Raw genomic sequence first — 17960 nt, 5'->3', positions numbered from 1 at the left:
GCCTCTACCGAAAAATCAAAATGTTAATAATGCTTCAGTTATAGTCTCCTAAACAAAAATATGAGACTGTTAAATGTGGTACCTCAACAACAACCAAATTAATATTAATTTACCTAGAGATTTGGGCTGACCCCTCAGATTTAGGAAATTGTACTAAGTAGCTCCCACTGGCTTAATTGAGACTATTGTAAGGAAAAAAATCCTGATGCAAGGTTTTCAGTTACATTAATAGACTATTTGCCATTTGAGTAATTTTAATCTCTTTTTTTTATATATATACACGAAATATACTTGATAACTCCTGGAAATGTTTTTCGTACTGTAGTTGGGGTTGTTTGGCCTGGAAAAGAGAAGGCTCTGGGGAGATCTTACAGCAGCTTCCAGTATCTAAAGGGCGCCTATAAGAAATCTGGAAAGGGGCTTTTGACAAGGGCGTGTAAGGATAGGACAAGAGGGGATGGCTTTAAACTGAAAAAGGGTAGATTTAGATTACATATTAGGGAACAATTTACTGTGAGAGTTGTGAGACACTGGAACAGGCTGCCCAATAAAGCAGTGTTCAAGGCCAGGCTGGACACGGCTTTGAGCAACCTGTCTAGGGGAAGGTGTCCCTGCCCATGGCAGGGGGTTTGGAACTAGGTGATCTTTTAAGGTCCCTTCCAACCCAAACCATTGTATGATTCTATGAAATAAACATTTGCAGTCTTTATAGATTTTTCTAGGTTTTCTTCGTGTTACAAGTATTTCCAAATACAGTGAAATAAGGTAATGACACCACCCCAGAACATGCAAAATGTATCATCTCATTGTTAAAATAGAAGCAACAGTTTGTGTACTTTTTTTTTTTTGTTTCTTTTTTTCAGATTCCTGACAGGGTTCTTGGCAAGTATTAAATCCTTTCTGAAGGCTGCTGCAAATGTGACAAAAAACTGTTTCCATAATTTTACACTGCACTGCGTTATTGCATAATTTAAATGGCTAAGTAACTAGAGTCTAGTATTTTCAGTTAATTTTCATAAACGAATGATTACATATGCCTGGATGCAGAGGCAACTACAAAGTATTGCATCACGCTCCCACTATATTTTGTGTATCTTGGTCATGAGCTTCTACTGTTTTTCCTAGAAGCGAGATATTTTAGACAAATCAAAAACATCACATGGCCCAATTAAATATTAGATATGAACATTTATTTTCCAGGCCAATGCACAAAACTACTGGCTTGCAGGACAAAATACATTTTGTCATTGGCAACACCATTATACACACTGTGAGGTTTTGTACCACACATATTTCTTCAAAACAAGAACGCTGGCAATGTGCTGTATCCAGCAAAACGCACTCCTAACTCATCTCTGAAAAGAACGGAAACAGTAGTATTTGCAAAAGTGGGAGGCCACATACATTGTTAAACCAGGCATACCAGTTTCACACAGATTTCTATCACCACATTTTAATCACGTGGCTGTCTACAGCAAACCTGTTTTTTTGACCCAAGCAGTTAGCCAGGCAAAAATCTAAACCATAATTTTTTCCAGAAGGCAAAGCCGCAGTTGATGAATGTGCCTCTATTTCCTGTAACTGGTTACTTACATTGAAACCTGTTTCTCTGATGATGGAAGAAATATTAGTAACAACATCCTCTGTCTTTAAGAAGTTTCCATGAAGGAGAAGTCAATTCAATTTCCCTCAGGGTAGGGTTGTAAATCTGGTCTTTGATCTCTGTGGAACTTCTGAGCTGGGTCTCATCAATGGATTGGGGATTTCATTCGATTTTTTAAGCATTTATTCATTGCATCCAAGACTGAAAACAGCATGCATTTGATTGGGTTTTAAGCTGTTTGGTACAGCAGACTATCGCTCTCCATACCATGGGGCAATCTTGTATCCCTGTGGTCTCCCTGACACTAAGCATTCAGCCTCCAAAACATGATAACAAGGTTGAAATTTAAAAAGTCACCAGGCTGGCGGCCAGTAGAAATCACTAAGGTACGTACAGTAACATTTTACTGTTCAAACAGATAAGTGTATCACACATTACATATGCACATTTCCATTATATACAAGCATATCTTTTTTGAGTTTTACCAACATGCTCCTTTCTGCTTCACACCCACTCACTGCCCTAAACAAACCTACACTGACATGCTGTTGGACATGCACCAACATAATGAATCTTTTTTTTTTTTGTCCTATCTTATAACCCAGCGAGGTCCCCATCCCGATCACACTACCGAGGCACTGGCAGTATGTTACATACGCAGCACGCACAGGAGTAACACAGCATAACAGCAGGCCCACTGCGGGCAAAAAATAACCCCTTTTCCACGGAAACACGTAAACGAGCGGATTCCCCAGACACTTACTGCTTAGCAGTAGCTAAAGCTATGTTTGAAAGCACACGCATCTTTAGCGGTGCATTTTAATTACAACCCCACACCCCCTCCAGCAGACCCCCACCACACTCAGCCCACAGCCGTTACCCGGCAGCACGCGCATGATGCCTTCCCGCCCCGGCCCCGCGCACGCGCACTTCCCTAGCGGTGCCAGCGCACGCGGAGCAGCACCTGTGGCAGCCCTGGTTGCATCACCCGGCGCGAGGGAGAAGGGGGTCCTTTCGCGGGGCTGCCCGGCGGCGCGCCTGAGTCGCTGCAGCTCCGCAGTGAGGCTGGTGGCTGCCTCACGCCGCTCAGCGTGGCCGGTTCCGGAGCTGGGCGTCTGCCCACACCGGTCGGCGGTTACCGGGCTGAGTGCCGGCGGCGGCGGGGCCACGCAGAGCCGGAGGTCAGGCGGACGCGCAGACCGCCCAGCTTCCTCTTTGAGCCAAGATGGCGGGGGACGAGGCGGGAGTGACTCTGGGGCAGCCGCACCTCAGCCGGCAGGACCTCGCCACGTTGGTGAGACCCGGCCGCGGGGCGCCCGGGGGATCGGGAAGGGACTGCGGGCTCCGGGGAGCGGTGGATGCGGTTGTTGGGGCCTTGGCGGCAGGGCGGGCGGGCAGGCGGTGGGGTCCGTGCCTCCCACCGGGCCCCGCTGGGGCCGGTAAGGGCTGAAGGGGAGCGGAAAGCGGGTGGCTTCGGGACAGGGAAGGCGAGTGGCAGTAGGACGGGGCTGAAGGAATGGGTAGGTGAAGGTACTCATTGAGCATAGTGGCAGCGCTGGCAGCAGGTTATTGGGCTGGTCGCAGCGGGTTTGTGTTGGCAGAAAAAGGCCATCGCTTGCTGGTGAGGTGAGCCCCAGGCTCGGCAGGTTGGCGTACCGGTCTTGCGAGTGAGCCTTTAGTGGCACAGCAGTGGAGACGTGCAGTTTCCTCCTTGCGAGTGTGGCTGTGCTGCAAAGTATTAGAGGTTCTTCCCTCCCCGAAGCAGAACCATAAACTGGAGTTATGTTTCCCCAGTGGGCTAGATGGATTGGTTGCTAGCCTTGTATTGGTTGATCTACCAAGAAAGTTATCGTGACTGTCAAGAAAATCGGTTACAGAGGTCTCTTGCTGTGGTGGTCTTGCCTGGACTGTCTCGCTTATTACACATATATGCAGACAAAACCAGTCGAAAATCCTGTTGCTGCCTCCCTGGTGTTCAGCAAGTTAGAAAAGCTTATTTATGGTAATAATGTTTGATAATCTTGGTGTTTGAGCAGAATTCTTTTTGTGTTATCGATAAGCATGTTGAAGCACGTGAAGTGAAGCAAGTTAGTAATTTCAGAATGTTTCTTCTTTTCGTTGCTGGTCATGGCATTTGACACTAAGATCATAGGCCTAGTTGGGAGGTCAGTAGGAATTACTTTTATGGCCTACTCTCTGTTTTTTCACTTTGTCTTTGCATTTGTACAGTGGACTGGAGCTTATGGCTGAACTTAGCCTTACATCTCTCTTGAGGAGAAAACTGCATGCGTGCATAATTGTGTGCACCAGGAACGATTTTCTTGATGACAGGATTTTGCATCATGCTTATATGCTTGTCAGCCTGCTGGATGGTGCCATCTGCAGGTCATGTTCCTAGCACCGGTTTCATCGTGTGTAGTCTTTCAAGTTAAATATACAAGACATACAAATTTAATTCTGTGTTAGATGGACAAATCTTTTGTCTGGAATGTGAACATTGTGTTCCTGTAACACTTGAGAATAGACTGAGTGAGCTTACATTTTCACCCAGATGTGTTTATTTGATTGTTATGCACAGGACCTGCATGTAACATTGTAAACAATATACGAATTAATGTAAATTATTTTGTGGGGGGTTATTTGTATGTTTGCAAATATTTCTGTCTTGTCCAGCACTGAGGACTCTTGGCATTGTGAATCTTTGCTTGAACTGAGTAGCTCATCCATATGAATTCAGTGCAGGATAGAAATTAACTGCAAATAACTGCAAAATAGTACAGAGGAACATTTAAGTGGATTTCCACATTTGAATGCTTGGACAAGCAGCTTAGAAAGTAGCCCTAAACTAACTTTTTAGAGTTGTCTTTTTAACTGTATGAACTGCGTTTGTGTTCGATTTGCCAGGTGCAAATGCAACAGGCTACTGAGGACAGCAGAACTTTTGGGGTGTCTTTTCTTAGTGTTAGGGCTTCTTATTTACTTCCATCTTCTACACCTTGCAGCCTATACCAACTTAAAGTCAGTGTTTTGATTGGAACCTGTACTGGTTTACAGCCAGCATTTGTTCATCTTTTGTTCCTATTTCACATTCTTAACAGACTGGAACTCATATTTAGAATTATTTTAATAAGCCTGGTTGTATTTTGCTGAATAGAACTACTGGGTAATTGTTAAGAAAATACATAGAGTACTTTCTAAACCTTTAGATGCAAGATGAATAAATTCTAAAATCTCCCTCACACAGGATGTTACCAAGTTGACACCTCTTTCACCAGAAGTCATCAGCAGGCAAGCAACAATTAATATAGGTAAAAGCAAACTTCTAAAAAAAGAGGGTTGCATTAATGTGATTCTTTCTGGTGCTAATGCAGTAGCATATGGTATCTATGTGAGAACATTTTTAAGAAATTCTTATTGAATCAGACTAATATAAATATAGTGGGTTCGTTATAAATTTTACCAAGTTGTAGGAAGAGACTTGTTCAAAGCCTTTTAACTTGGAAAGCACCAATTTTACTCTAAGAGTCATGTTGAATGAAGTGGGGAATAGTTGCTAAAGCAAAGTTTATTTTACCTTAAAATTAAGCACTAAAATGAGTTTCATGAAAATGCAAAGACCTGTCCGCTGAGGGCTTTATTTCTTTAAACAAAAATTATTATGAAACCCATGCATGCTTCTGATGGGAGCTCTGGCTACAGAGAGTTCGGGGTAATTATGTGTTGATACTAGTGGAACAGTACTCAAAAGTAAATGATGGTTTATTGACAGACATTTGCTTTTACTACATAGGTACAATTGGTCATGTAGCCCATGGGAAGTCAACAGTAGTCAAAGCTATATCTGGAGTTCATACTGTCAGATTTAAAAATGAACTGGAAAGAAATATCACAATCAAGCTGGGATATGCTAATGCAAAGGTGAGTCATTGCTAAAATCTAGCAAATATATTGCTAATATATTTCAGGATGGCTGTAAGCTTACAGATAGCTAAAACTTGATAAATAAACTTTTTCTCAATTTTTAACAATTGCTTACAGATTTACAAGCTGGATGACCCAAGCTGTTCCCGGCCAGAGTGTTACCGATCCTGTGGAAGCAGTACCCCAGATGAGTTCCCTACAGATATTCCTGGCACCAAAGGGAACTTTAAACTAGTCAGGTAACTGCTGTAAAACATATGGTATAAATTGTGTTTACTGCCTTTTGCGTTAACTGAAAATAGTCAGGATTGAGCTAAAAGCTGAATGAGTTGGTATGCGAGACCTCATGTTCTTAGACGCTGGGCACCCCTCATCTAAGGTATGACCCGAATTGCTGTGGTTTTTATTAGTTGCCGTGCATAGTCCACAGTAGAGCACAGCTATGTCTTCTGTCCTCAGGTATCTGCAAGATACTGAAGTTAATTTTTTCTGCTATTCATATAAGTACATTTCAAAGCTACTAGATTGAGAACTAACACGGACCTCACAAATGCATCTTTTAAATATGTTCCTGGAGGGTGACCTTTGTTAAACTTTTTCTTCCTAGAAGCAGAAAGGTTATCAAAGTTGCTAATGAGTATATGAAATCTTGATGCCTAATGTGAGATGAGGGCTCTATTTAGTTCATTTCTAATAATGCATATCATGGTCACTATGCAAACATAGTAACCACAACAGCTGTTACGTGGGTCTTTACAGTTCTTGCTCAAATGAGAGTAGCCATGAAGACTGTTGTATAACAAGGTTCCTATACTTATGTATAAAATACACATGGTGCTGTAATCAAGTATTTCCTTCCTTTCCTGAGATTCCCAGTAGAGCATTTGTTCTGATAATAACTTCTGTTGCAGAGTGAGTCATGCAGCCATTGTTAAATTGTTGGCTAAAAGCTTTGGGTTTATTTGCTTATAGTAGAAGCAGCAAATTAGTAACTTTCTTTTTGGTGGCATGCTACCAGAAAACCAGGATTCTTCACTGAATAGGTTCAAGCAAGATGTTGTGGTTTAACCCCAGCTGGCAAATAAGTACCACACAGCTGCTTGCTCGCCTCCTCACCCTGCCCCCACCACCCAGTGGGACAGGGAGGAAAGCTGGAAAAAAAACCCCAAAACTGTAGGCTGTGAAAGAAGAGTTTAAAAATGAAAAGTACAATATGTTACTACTACTAATAATTATGATGAAAAAGGAAATAACAAGAGGAGAAAGAGAATACAAAGCAGAAAACAAACAAACAAAAAAAAAAAAACCACAAACAAAAAACAAAATCCCCCCTCAAACCCAACCCCATCAAACCCAAGTGATGCCCAATACACTTGCTCACCACCCACCAATACCCAGGCCCATCCAAGCAGTAATCTGCTCTGTCCAGATAACTGCCCCTAGTTTATGTATTGGGCCTGACGTGCTGTGGTATGGAATACCCTTTTGGGTAGTTTGGGTCAGGTGTTCTGTCTCTGCTTCCTCCCGGTTTCCTGTATCCCTCCTCAGTGGCAGAACATGAGAGACTGAAAAGTCCTTAATCAGGGTAAGCACTACTGAGCAACAACTAAAACATCGGTGTGTTATCAGCACTGTTCTTAGACTAAAGCCAAAACAGAGCACTGCACCACTTAATAGGAAGAAAGATAATTCTATCCCAGCTGAAACCAGGACACGAGGATGTAGCTAATTGACTATTATGGTCTGCACAATAAAATCATACAGATTGTACTAAAAGATGTAACATTGTTTCTGTAGATAAGTCTTTGAAGTGAAATGTAATTACAACTGTAATTAAAGACTCATAATTTTCTAAAATAGGAGAATGGGAGTTGTCCTTTTTTAAGAGATAAGTGAAATCCTGTGTGGTGTGTTTGGAGTTTTTTGGGTTTGGTTGGTTGTGGTTTTTTTTGTTCTGGTGCATTTAAATCTAGTCTAATTAACAAGTAAATTTGTGAGATACTAAATCAGTATCTAATATGGATGTATGTCAAATATTAGAAAAACTATTCAGTAGCCATTCAGTAATCTTTGTGTTCTTTTTGAACGTTTATGAAAATACTGTCAAGGTATTGCTTCTCAGCATGTTTTGACATGTTTATTTATCTATTTTAAAAATGCTTTTCACTTTTATGTCTGCCTAGCTGCTTACATAAATCAGCCATATAAATTGTTGATAATTGTCTTTTGGATTTCTTTTTAACCTCCTTCTGCAACAGGCATGTTTCTTTTGTGGATTGTCCTGGCCATGATATTTTGATGGCTACCATGTTGAACGGTGCAGCAGTGATGGATGCAGCTTTACTGTTGATAGGTAATGATTGCAACACAAACGCACAGCTCTATTTTTTTAATATCATGATGCAACATTGTATGGTTTTTAAAATTTAGTGGGGTGGGTGAGCAGTTAAAACAAGTGAATACTTTTGAGATATGTTTAAGAAAATAAAGTGATGCTATGATGAAAATGAACCCTAACAAACTGGGGTTTAAAAAAACATTGCTATACATACTCATTAGTGTGGTAGCTGGCCAAGCTGATGGAAGATTAGTTAGATAAGAGGAACCGTTGTATAGTGCTGTAAAATCTGTATTATTTTATTGAAATAGATTAGCTGTGGGTACATTTTGAGTTTCTCTGAAGGTTCAGTTTGTTTTAAATATGTATGTAGCCTTTGTCATTCAGGAGAGTCCATGACCATCCATACAGACAGCAAACCCAGATGAATACAGAAAAAAATTGAATTATAGAAGATTTATCTTGGATCAGACATTTTCTGTTCTGATTTGCAACCGACAGGAATTGTGTAAAACTTATTTTTGTATGTCTGTAGAACGTAGTGTTCTGTAGAGGTACAAGTGTTCTATAATAGAACATAGGTATTAGTACTCTGCAATGATAAATGGTAATTATCTTACCTGGATGGGACATGTCAACAACGAAGAAAAACAGCTTCAGATATTACAGCTTAAATAGTCTGAGACAGGTGATGAGCTGTCATTCCTTCTGCCTGTTTTGATCTAGAAAGTGTGCTAGACCAATCTTCAAGTGAGATTAACCACCATAATGGCACATCAGGCCAAAGTTGGCTTCCTGGGGGGTGAAATCCAAACCGTGCTGACAGCTACCCTATTCACATACTCTATCGTGTGTTACAGAGTTTGGGGATCTTGGCATTTTTATAGCCTTAGTGATAACAAAATACCATAGAATTTTAAGAAAAGGTAAACTGTCCATTATCCCACAGTCAGTACCAAGATGTCTGAAGACCTAAAGGATATGAAGTAAGTCGAATAGACACAAATCTGTCATTATCTTTGGAAAGTTTAGATGTGTGTTTCCCCTGGGAGCAAGTAGAATGAGGGAACCTCTCAGGGAACCTCTCTTCTGTCATATATTGTGTGGATGCTATAGCCGTCAGTTCTGGGGAAGAGTAGGTGCTTATTAACTTGGTTGCTTTGTGTGTAGCTTACTGAGAGGTGACTGAGAGAGTTATCTTTTATAAAAATACAATGGAAAGTAATGTCTTAACTGTGGGAGTTTTGTATATCTTTGTAGTTTCTATATTACAATCACTTTTCTTTCAGCTGGTAATGAGTCATGCCCTCAACCCCAGACCTCAGAACATCTAGCTGCTATAGAAATCATGAAATTGAAACACATTTTGATTCTACAGAATAAGATTGATTTGGTGAAGGAGAGCCAGGCTAAAGAACAGTATGAACAGATTCTTGCATTTGTACAAGGTAAGTTTTCAACAGCAGAGATATAGTTAGTGGTGGAAATTCTTTGGTGTTGGGACATAGACATAGTACTTTTCTATACGTTTGTAGAAGAGGTTCTGTTCCTTAAATAATGATAGTGTACACAGTCTGTTAATCTAAAACCAGAGCACTGGAGTTGTGCTTCTTACCTTTTTCAGACTGCTTACATACAGTAGTGTTAAGGCTGTTGGTCAGAGCTCTTTATGTACAACTGACAGCAATAGCTCTTATCTAGTAGCTTATACTGAATCTGCGGTGGTTTCTTGGTATTGCTTCTTGGCTTGATTCTTTGATAGAAGCTGTACTGTGATTTTACTGCAGTACAAGAGAGAATGAAGCAGTGCTCGTTAGGGCACCTTGTAGGTATAAATGTGTTCTTTCATCTAATCACAAAAGATTGGTCTTTCTTTCTTTAAGTCCAGCGCACACAGTGTTATTCTACTCTAATGTTCCGTGTCCTGCTCAGCTTTAGTGCTCTGAGTGTCGTATTTCCCAGAAGCTTTCACTGTTTTCCCTGCTTATCTGCTTCAGCTGAGTTATGTAAGAAGCTGCAGAGCTAGATTGTCAGCATCAGAAGTCACCAGTGGGTCTTTTGGATTTTTGTTTTGTTTTGTTTATTTGTTATTTGTAGTTCAGAATTCTTGCCATGTGTAAGCTGTTCATAACAGCTATGTCAGGCTTAATGGGTACATTTGGAGTTTGAGAATTTGAGTTACCGTAAAAGAAATAGAATTAAAACTAGTAATATTTAACAAGTCTCGATAACTAGCTAAATGCATCCTTCCACAAAATTACAATTTTTAAAAAATATGTATTTGTATTGCAGAACTTAGAAAACATGTATCATTAAATTGATAGGTATTTTAGTTTATCAGAATAAAATCTGACTGTAAAATTAATACTGCTGTATGCAGTAGCGAGATATCTGATTTATCTGAGGAAGTTCTCTTAAGAATATTTCTGATCACAATGTAGGAAGTGAATTCTCTCTTAAGAGCAGAAGATTACCTTGCATAATGTTTAGAGAGCAGCTGTAAAATTCTTCTGTATAGTTACCCAAAGGCAATATAAGGGTTGTTTCAGAATGCCCCCGAAAGTAAGTCTGGCTGGTTTGAACTAAAATGTTGGAGGGAAAGGTAAATGCTCTGATACTTACTACTTTGGGAAACACACATAAAGTGTGCATTGAAATTCATTAGTATTTTTGTGAATGACAGAACACTTGGTCATGGTACCGTAAACACTGTGTTAAGGCTTGATGTTGAATTTTATTTTGATTCAGGTACAGTTGCAGAAGGAGCTCCAATAATTCCAATCTCAGCGCAGCTGAAATACAACATTGAGGTAGTTTGCGAGTATATAGTGAAAAAAATCCCAGTCCCACTGCGAGACTTCACATCTGAGCCAAGGCTTATTGGTACGTAGATACTTAGGTCTGGCCTTTTGTGGCTAACCGTTTCCCACAGGTATCTACACTTAAAATAGGATGAGCTGAATGCATTAAAAAGAGGTAGATTTAAAAGGAGTGTTTAGTATGCTTTTATTTATTTATTTAGTGTGCTGTTTATTTTAAACTTGCATATTTTCCTAGAGCTGTATTGTTTGCTCATAGTCAACTGCTATAGCTCAATCTATTTGAGGTAACTGCTAGGTTTTCTGTATTTTCTGTGTATGACAGCACTAAAATGCAGTAAGGATGAGAAATTTCTGTGTCTTAAAACATTCCCTTAAATTCCTATCAACTTAAATTTGATTTAACAAAGTACTGAAAAACTGTTGAATTTGAAAATTAAATTATTTCCGTAAAAAACTTACTGGTAGCCTGGTTATATTTTCTGTGTTAATCTCCTGTCTCAGAATTGTCGGTCTTTGTTCTTGTCCAGCATATATGAAATTCAGTTCCACTACGATAAAGCAATTTGTGTGCCTTTTCTTTTCCACATGAAACATGGGAAACCTAAAAATCATGCTAAAAATGCAGAAAAATCAACCACATTAAACAAGGTTACAATATTCACATTTAACATTGTGAATATTGAAGAGGTTTTGTAATATTTTTATCGTTGCTATCTTTTTCAGATCTTTAACTTCTGCTATGCAGAAACAATTATTTAAAATATTTGTGTACATGAGCAGCTTTTTTTGAGAAGTCAACTATTTACTTAAAAATTGGGACTAAAATATTCATTGTATTTTAGTGTTGTTCCTGAGTTACATTTTTGTAATATTTATAAATATGTGGATACCTTCATTAGAATAGGGAAGCAAAGTTGCTAAAGACACTCATTCTTTAAGAACCTGATCTCAAGTATAAACCTGGTCTGTGTTTTTCAGTAATTAGGTCTTTTGATGTCAACAAGCCTGGCTGTGAAGTTGATGACCTTAAGGGAGGTGTAGCTGGTGGCAGTATTCTAAAGGGTGTTCTAAAGGTAACCTTTTCCCTTTTGTGTCTGGGGATTTATATTGATAACGAGTAGATGCTTTCCATGTTTAGTACAAAATGAATCTATACAAATGATTTTATTTAAAAAAAAGAGCACAGTCAGATGGCAGTTACCCTTTCTGTCTGTGCCTCATTTTTGCCTTCCTGTTTTACACTGCTTTTTATTTTTAAATGTATTTTGTTACTGCAGTCTTTTTCTAATCATGATACTGATTTCATTGCTTACAAAAATTGAGAGTGCCTTTTTTCTTTGGTTTTTCTGCCCTACCACTTTTACTTGCTGAATTACAGGGGGAAAGGGAGAGCAAAAGAACTTTAAAAGAACCTTGGAAACGTGTGGGTTCCCACAGGTCCCACTTCATCATTTAAGTATTCTGTATATTTTGAAATTTTTACTTTGCTTATGGGATATTGTCAACAGTAAAAGTTGCTTTGCTAGACTGGAAAGCAAACCGTATCTTGGAACATTTATGCAACTTGTATTTTCTTTGTCTTGTGGTTTATCAATGCTGATCAGTTACACCAGTCAAATTAACTTATTTTTTCTCAATGCTATAACATTTCTAAATGACATGTTATTTAAAAAAAAAAAAATCTAAAATTACAATGCTGGCATTATTGCTGATAAAGATCCTTTGTTCGAGGAGTTTTACAAATTATATTGAAAAGAAAATTGATTGTTATATTGGCTGTGAGATACAGAGCTTTCAGTATTGTTCGGGTTGCAGTAAGCAGCACAACAGAAGTCTTAGGAGTTCTGCAGCAGCCCAGAACCAAGGACTTGTATAAATAGTAGATCTTGGGATATGTGGGTCTTGTCTGTGACTAGTAGTTAGCTTTGTGTTCCTGTGAAACCACTAGTTAATCACTTTTTCACTTTCCTAATTAGGTGGGCCAGGAAATTGAGGTCCGGCCTGGTATTGTGTCTAAGGACAGTGAAGGAAAACTCATGTGCAAGCCAATCTTTTCCAAAATTGTGTCACTCTTTGCTGAACACAATGATCTACAATATGCTGCTCCAGGAGGTCTTATAGGTAAGAATATTCTCTTGTGAAAAGTTTTATTTCTTCATGCTTATGAAGTGAAAACATTTGGTTTCATTTAACAATAAATCAGTGTAGTAAACAAAAAGCCTATGAAGAATTTCAGATAATTCATATGTATAGAGGGAGATACAACGTGAGCGTGAAAATCAGATAGTTAATAAATATTTCCCGAATGTCACTGGCCAGCGCAGATTAACTCACAGTGCTAATTATAGCAGCTTTAGCAGTAGAATGTTTCTTCATATGTTTAGAAAGAGCTTATAGTCTTGCTGACATTCTGAAAGTGCTGCTCCAAGTAGTAGGGAATTCCCAATACATTCTGTTTGTCATTTTCACATGTTCTCTAAGTCAACCTGACAGCTGCCTTTCAGTTAACTCTTTGTGATCTCCTTTGTTGTGTTGTAGGTGTTGGAACTAAGATTGATCCAACACTGTGTCGGGCTGACCGAATGGTAGGTCAGGTCCTTGGTGCCGTTGGAGCGCTGCCAGAAATATTTACAGAGCTGGAGATTTCCTATTTCTTGCTGAGACGACTATTAGGTGTGCGCACTGAAGGAGACAAGAAAGCTGCTAAGGTCTGTACCACTTTTTCTGGGTTTGGGGTTTTTTTTTCCTGCTTTCTTTTCTAAGTTTTATTAGTATATACATTGTTTTGGTCTTATGCAGTAATTTTGTCTCCTTTTTATGTTTGTCACTAAGCTTACCTGCTTAGCTAGTATTACAGAAGAATGCTTTTCACAGAAGTAGGAATTCATATCAGAGTATTTTAAAGTAGCAAAAAGTATTTATGTCCTAAAGTTAGGTATACTTTGGAACATACTGATGGTTGTTGTCCTTTGTTGTTAGCCTATTTGTGCAATAGTTTTATATAGGTATGGATCTACTTCCTAGTTACATGCTTTTTGTAGATTCTCTCTGTTAAGAACTTTTTAAAGCTAAGTATTTTTGAAATGCTGTTGTTGAAAAGAAACTGAACTTGATGTATGGCAGAGTCTTGTTTTCCATGGTCCATTTTACAGAAATCAAACTAAAATATCATAGTTTTCTTTGTTAGCATTAAAATCTAGAATTAGATTCTAATGTTTCATTAAAACAGTTTAATGCAACATTTCATGGAACAGTAAGTGCTTCAGCGCTCTCTTTATCCTGTGAAATCAATTCTTTTTTTGAGAAATCATTTTGATGGAAGTAGGCATAAGGAAAATGAGAATATCCATGTAATATAAAGGAATGGTATCATGTTCCAATTTGTAGCAATATCCGAGACTGTTTCCACTTTAGTGTAGTATGTGCAATCATCAGGATGTCTTATAGAAAATGTACAGAAATCCCAAGAAAGTGTATCATACCAAGGACTCGCAGTACTACATACACAATGTATTTGCATATTTATCCTCTCACATGTAAGCTTTATCTACTGACTCTGCATGGCTTGTGTGTGTATTTATAGTTGTTACATTCCTCAGCTGTATCTTTTCATTTTCTGTGGCAGGTAGGTGAGAGAAAATACTCAATATTGTCTGTGGGTTGTTTTTTTTTTAATACTAAAGCTTATGTTTCAGAGTTTTGTATATCTGCCTTCAGGTGCAAAAATTATCGAGGAATGAAGTTTTAATGGTAAACATAGGATCCTTGTCTACTGGAGGGAGAGTTAGTGCAGTAAAGGCTGATTTGGGGAAGATTATGCTAACTAACCCAGTATGCACAGAAGTGGGAGAAAAAATCGCCCTGAGTCGAAGAGTTGAGAAACACTGGCGGTAAGTTGGTGCTAAATAGGTAGAGCACCTGGTTGTGTTATTGTTAACAAAAAAATACCTGGATCTGATTTTCTTCTAGAATAGGTAAGTGTATGTCTGTTTCAAAAATTCCTCTGGATTCTCCTAAGATACGGATGCCATTATTGTGGAATGCTTAATATCATTATTAGCCTCCTTTTTTTAAAGCATCATTATTAATTGGGTAGATACCTACAGATGAGGAAACAGCTGAGGTTTGTGATTTGTTGCGCAAGCTGTAAATTGAGCTAACAGTAGGCAATCTTCATCCAGTGGTTTGGAAATTCTAATAATGATAAGCCAAAGCCTGTCTTTATATACACCTAAGTCAGTGATGTTCTACCTGTGGAGCTGTATGTGACTTCTAGCACAATCTCGCAGTAGTAGGAGGGGAACAGAGGAGGGACATTCTGAGGTTTAAATATTTTATGTACTATGAGCAGAGAGGGAAAAAAGTATCAACTGGATTGGCCCATTCTCATTACAAATACAGAATGACTGCATAGAAGCATCTGGAGGCTGAAAATGATGAGCAGAATTGGTTCATGATTCATTCTAATCTTAGGCCCATACTTCTTTTTAGATGATTATGCATACTGTATCTATTAAGTGTTCCATAAGACCACATGAGTATCATAAGAACATATTGGTATTTAGATTTGTTGACCCTGCACAGCTCCTGTATACTATAAGAGAACATAGCCATTTTTACAAGAAGTGTGCACTGCATAAAAAACCCAAGCTTTAAATATCTGAGATGCAGTTTTTCAGATCAACAAGAAAGCATAGATGGGAACTTAGTGCTTGCTGTCAGAGCTAGCTGACAAATTAGGGAAGAGATTATTCCATGACAAAAACAAGGAAAAAGATAACATGCCTTGAACAGGAGAAAAGAAAAATAGACAGGACCCGAATTAAGTCAGGGGAAACGGAAGGAAAAGGAGAAACTGTTTTATATTGGAAATTATGCTTTGCTTCCTTTTTTGGGGGGTTGTTTTGTTTTATTTTTTAAGCTAGAGACTGGTAGCCTTTGCAAATCTGATTATGGGTTTTGTTGCTGCTGAAGATTACTTTCCACTTGAAAAACATGGCCAGATTTTGCCAAAAAACTCACTTGCCTCTGGATTATGGGTTGGACAAGTAGTGGCAGCCTGTTATAAAGATTATGTTACTAAAAAGTTGCCTTCTATGCTGTATTAAAAGGACAGAGACAACATAAGGAGACTGAAGGTTGAGAAATGGGAAGAGGAGGCAAACTTGGAGGACCGGCATAATAAAATCCAATTGAAATAAAGATAATGTACAGTTGATACTGTTTAGCCTGAGGCAATGGAGTACTGAAAAGATGGAAGATAGTGTGAAAGCAACAGATGAAAATTAGGTACAAATTAGAGAATAAATATATATAAAGGCACAGAGATTAAACAAGTGGCCAAGCAAACAGGATACACTAGTGATTCCAAGCAACAGTAAATTCAGAGGTGGAGTAGTTAATAACCTATGGATATGGTCCTAAAAAGTGGGAAGTGTTGGGCTAATACACTTCATTTCCTTTTCTGGTGTCCAGAGAGCAGCTCTGCTGCTTAGCAAATTAAATTGAGATGCACATGTGGTTTCTGCATATCTCCTTGCCAGAAACTGCAAATGTTTTACAAGCAGTTGTGTCAATAACATGGGCTGCCTGCTGGCTGTGGAAATGGACATCATTTATTTTAAAAGGCATATTTTTCTGAGGTAACAGCTGTCTATAAAAGGGCCCTTAATTTTATTGACTGTAAATAGTAGAACTTACCCAAGAGTTGAGTTAACCTTTATAGGTTACATGTTCGTTGAGAGTTAACAGCTCTGTAATTTTGCTGTCATCTTATCTGAATTTCAGTGTTTTCATTTCCGTTTGAATGTAATGCAGCACTTCAGGCAAAGGTAAAAAGAGATGAAGCTGTGAACAGATTTGCAGTCCACCAGTACATCATGTTACAACACTGTCAGATTTTTAGTTTATTGTTCAAAGGTACATCCTTAGCTGGTTACAAACATGCAAATGTTCTCTGTCCCTCATCCTTTTTTTATGCAGTGTTTCCAGTAACCAGTTGTCCTGGGTTTAGCAGTAGCAGTCATTTTGTCTTAAGTCTTGTAGGATGTTTTGGGTGGGAGACAAGTGGAAAAAAAATCAATTTGTGAGAACTGAAGGGATAAGAATGACAGAAGGATGTTGATTTACTCAGGATATTTCTGAGTGCTATTGAAAGTAATATAAACTGTTTTTCTTTTTGCAGTTTAATTGGTTGGGGTCAGATCAGAAGAGGAGTGACAATCAAGCCAACTGTTGATGATGACTGAAGAACAAAAGAGTGTGCTTCATTTTTAAAGATGAAGTGCCTATTTCTATTTTGGAGGGGTATATTTTCACAGTGGAATCGGAAGCTGTGCAAATGTCATCTTTGAGTTGTATGGCTGTCCTTATAAGTTTTATTGAATTTTACCCTCTTACTAAAATACTAGTTACTATCACCATTAAAAAGTGTAAAAGAATTGGCATGTAAGTGGGTTTAACTATCCACATCTTGGTAGAAAAGAATTGTACATGTCTCATGGAATGTCTAATTTATGTTACTTTGTGTTTCAGACATACCTGATTAATATCAGTCAAGCCAACCCCAGTGTAACACACAAACCATAAATCTGGTATTGAAATAAAATATTGCTTATTTTCATTAATACAGTTTTTCTGAGTAACAAAAGACTGCAGTGATGGTTCAACCAGTGCAAGCATTAAAAGCAGAAACCCAAACTCTTCTTGAAGACTAGTACCCTTTTTGCACAGCATCTTGTTTTGCTTAGACAGCTGTTTACAGCAAGAACTTCCTTAGTTTTTATCGTTCTGACTTTAGGATTCTAGCTTACACTTTGTAGTTAGGATGGCAATGTTGACTTTGTCACTTTTTTTACAAGGAGCTTTGGATAAACCCCTGAGGAAAAACAACACGTAAATTGGATCTGAACTGGCAGTACTGGTTTTGACCTTATCTTAAAAGGGATTTATGAAAAAAATGTTATTAATTTGAAACATGGCTGTTTGTCATTGTGAAACTTTGTGTGGGTGACCTGGGAGCTCTTTATACGGTGGGAGTAAACCGATTATTTCAAAGTTATGTTGATTAAATATTAGCTGTGATCTTGAGCTATAAAGTGTGTGGAAAAAGTGTAGAAGGGAATGATTTGCAGGAGGGAAAGGTGTGGAATTCAGAATGCGATGAGGAAAAGGTGTAAAGCCACTTTTGCTTAGCTAGGATGAATCACACTCCTGAGGGGAAAACCTAATGTAATGAATGTACTCTAGGGTGCTAATACTTTCATCCATTAAAATT

The 17960-nt window shown here is 38.5% G+C and overlaps 1 protein-coding gene across 1 annotated transcript; it reads left to right on the top strand.

Annotated features, from left to right (window-relative positions):
• Positions 1 to 2678: 2678 nt before the first annotated feature.
• Positions 2679 to 17314, top strand: EIF2S3 (eukaryotic translation initiation factor 2 subunit gamma). Its single transcript, XM_061355151.1, has 12 exons — positions 2679 to 2897; positions 4848 to 4911; positions 5394 to 5521; positions 5642 to 5763; positions 7783 to 7877; positions 9152 to 9310; positions 10611 to 10745; positions 11663 to 11757; positions 12661 to 12805; positions 13223 to 13392; positions 14402 to 14574; positions 16869 to 17314. The coding sequence occupies exons 1-12, from the start codon at positions 2829 to 2831 to the stop codon at positions 16930 to 16932; spliced, it is 1419 nt and encodes a 472-aa protein (XP_061211135.1). The 5' UTR covers positions 2679 to 2828; the 3' UTR covers positions 16933 to 17314.
• Positions 17315 to 17960: the final 646 nt, after the last annotated feature.

This window comes from Neopsephotus bourkii, unplaced genomic scaffold (genome assembly GCF_033783945.1).
Source record: "Neopsephotus bourkii isolate Nb327-2 ecotype Australia unplaced genomic scaffold, CSIRO-AGI_Nbou_v1 NB_780, whole genome shotgun sequence".
Lineage (NCBI taxonomy): Eukaryota > Metazoa > Chordata > Aves > Psittaciformes > Psittacidae > Neopsephotus > Neopsephotus bourkii.
The sequence above is the reverse complement of the archived record's forward strand: the minus strand, read 5'-3'. Positions and strand labels throughout refer to the sequence as shown.

What these genes read in the sequence shown, in the direction of transcription:
- EIF2S3 (XM_061355151.1), top strand. Translation starts at nt 2,829, where the DNA reads ATGGCGGGGGACGAGGCGGGAGTGACTCTGGGGCAGCCGCACCTCAGC. An exon ending in TGGGATATGCTAATGCAAAG is followed by an intron (nt 5,522 to 5,641) that starts GTGAGTCATTGC and finishes AATTGCTTACAG; the next exon opens with ATTTACAAGCTGGATGACCC. An exon ending in TGCTCCAGGAGGTCTTATAG is followed by an intron (nt 12,806 to 13,222) that starts GTAAGAATATTC and finishes GTTGTGTTGTAG; the next exon opens with GTGTTGGAACTAAGATTGAT.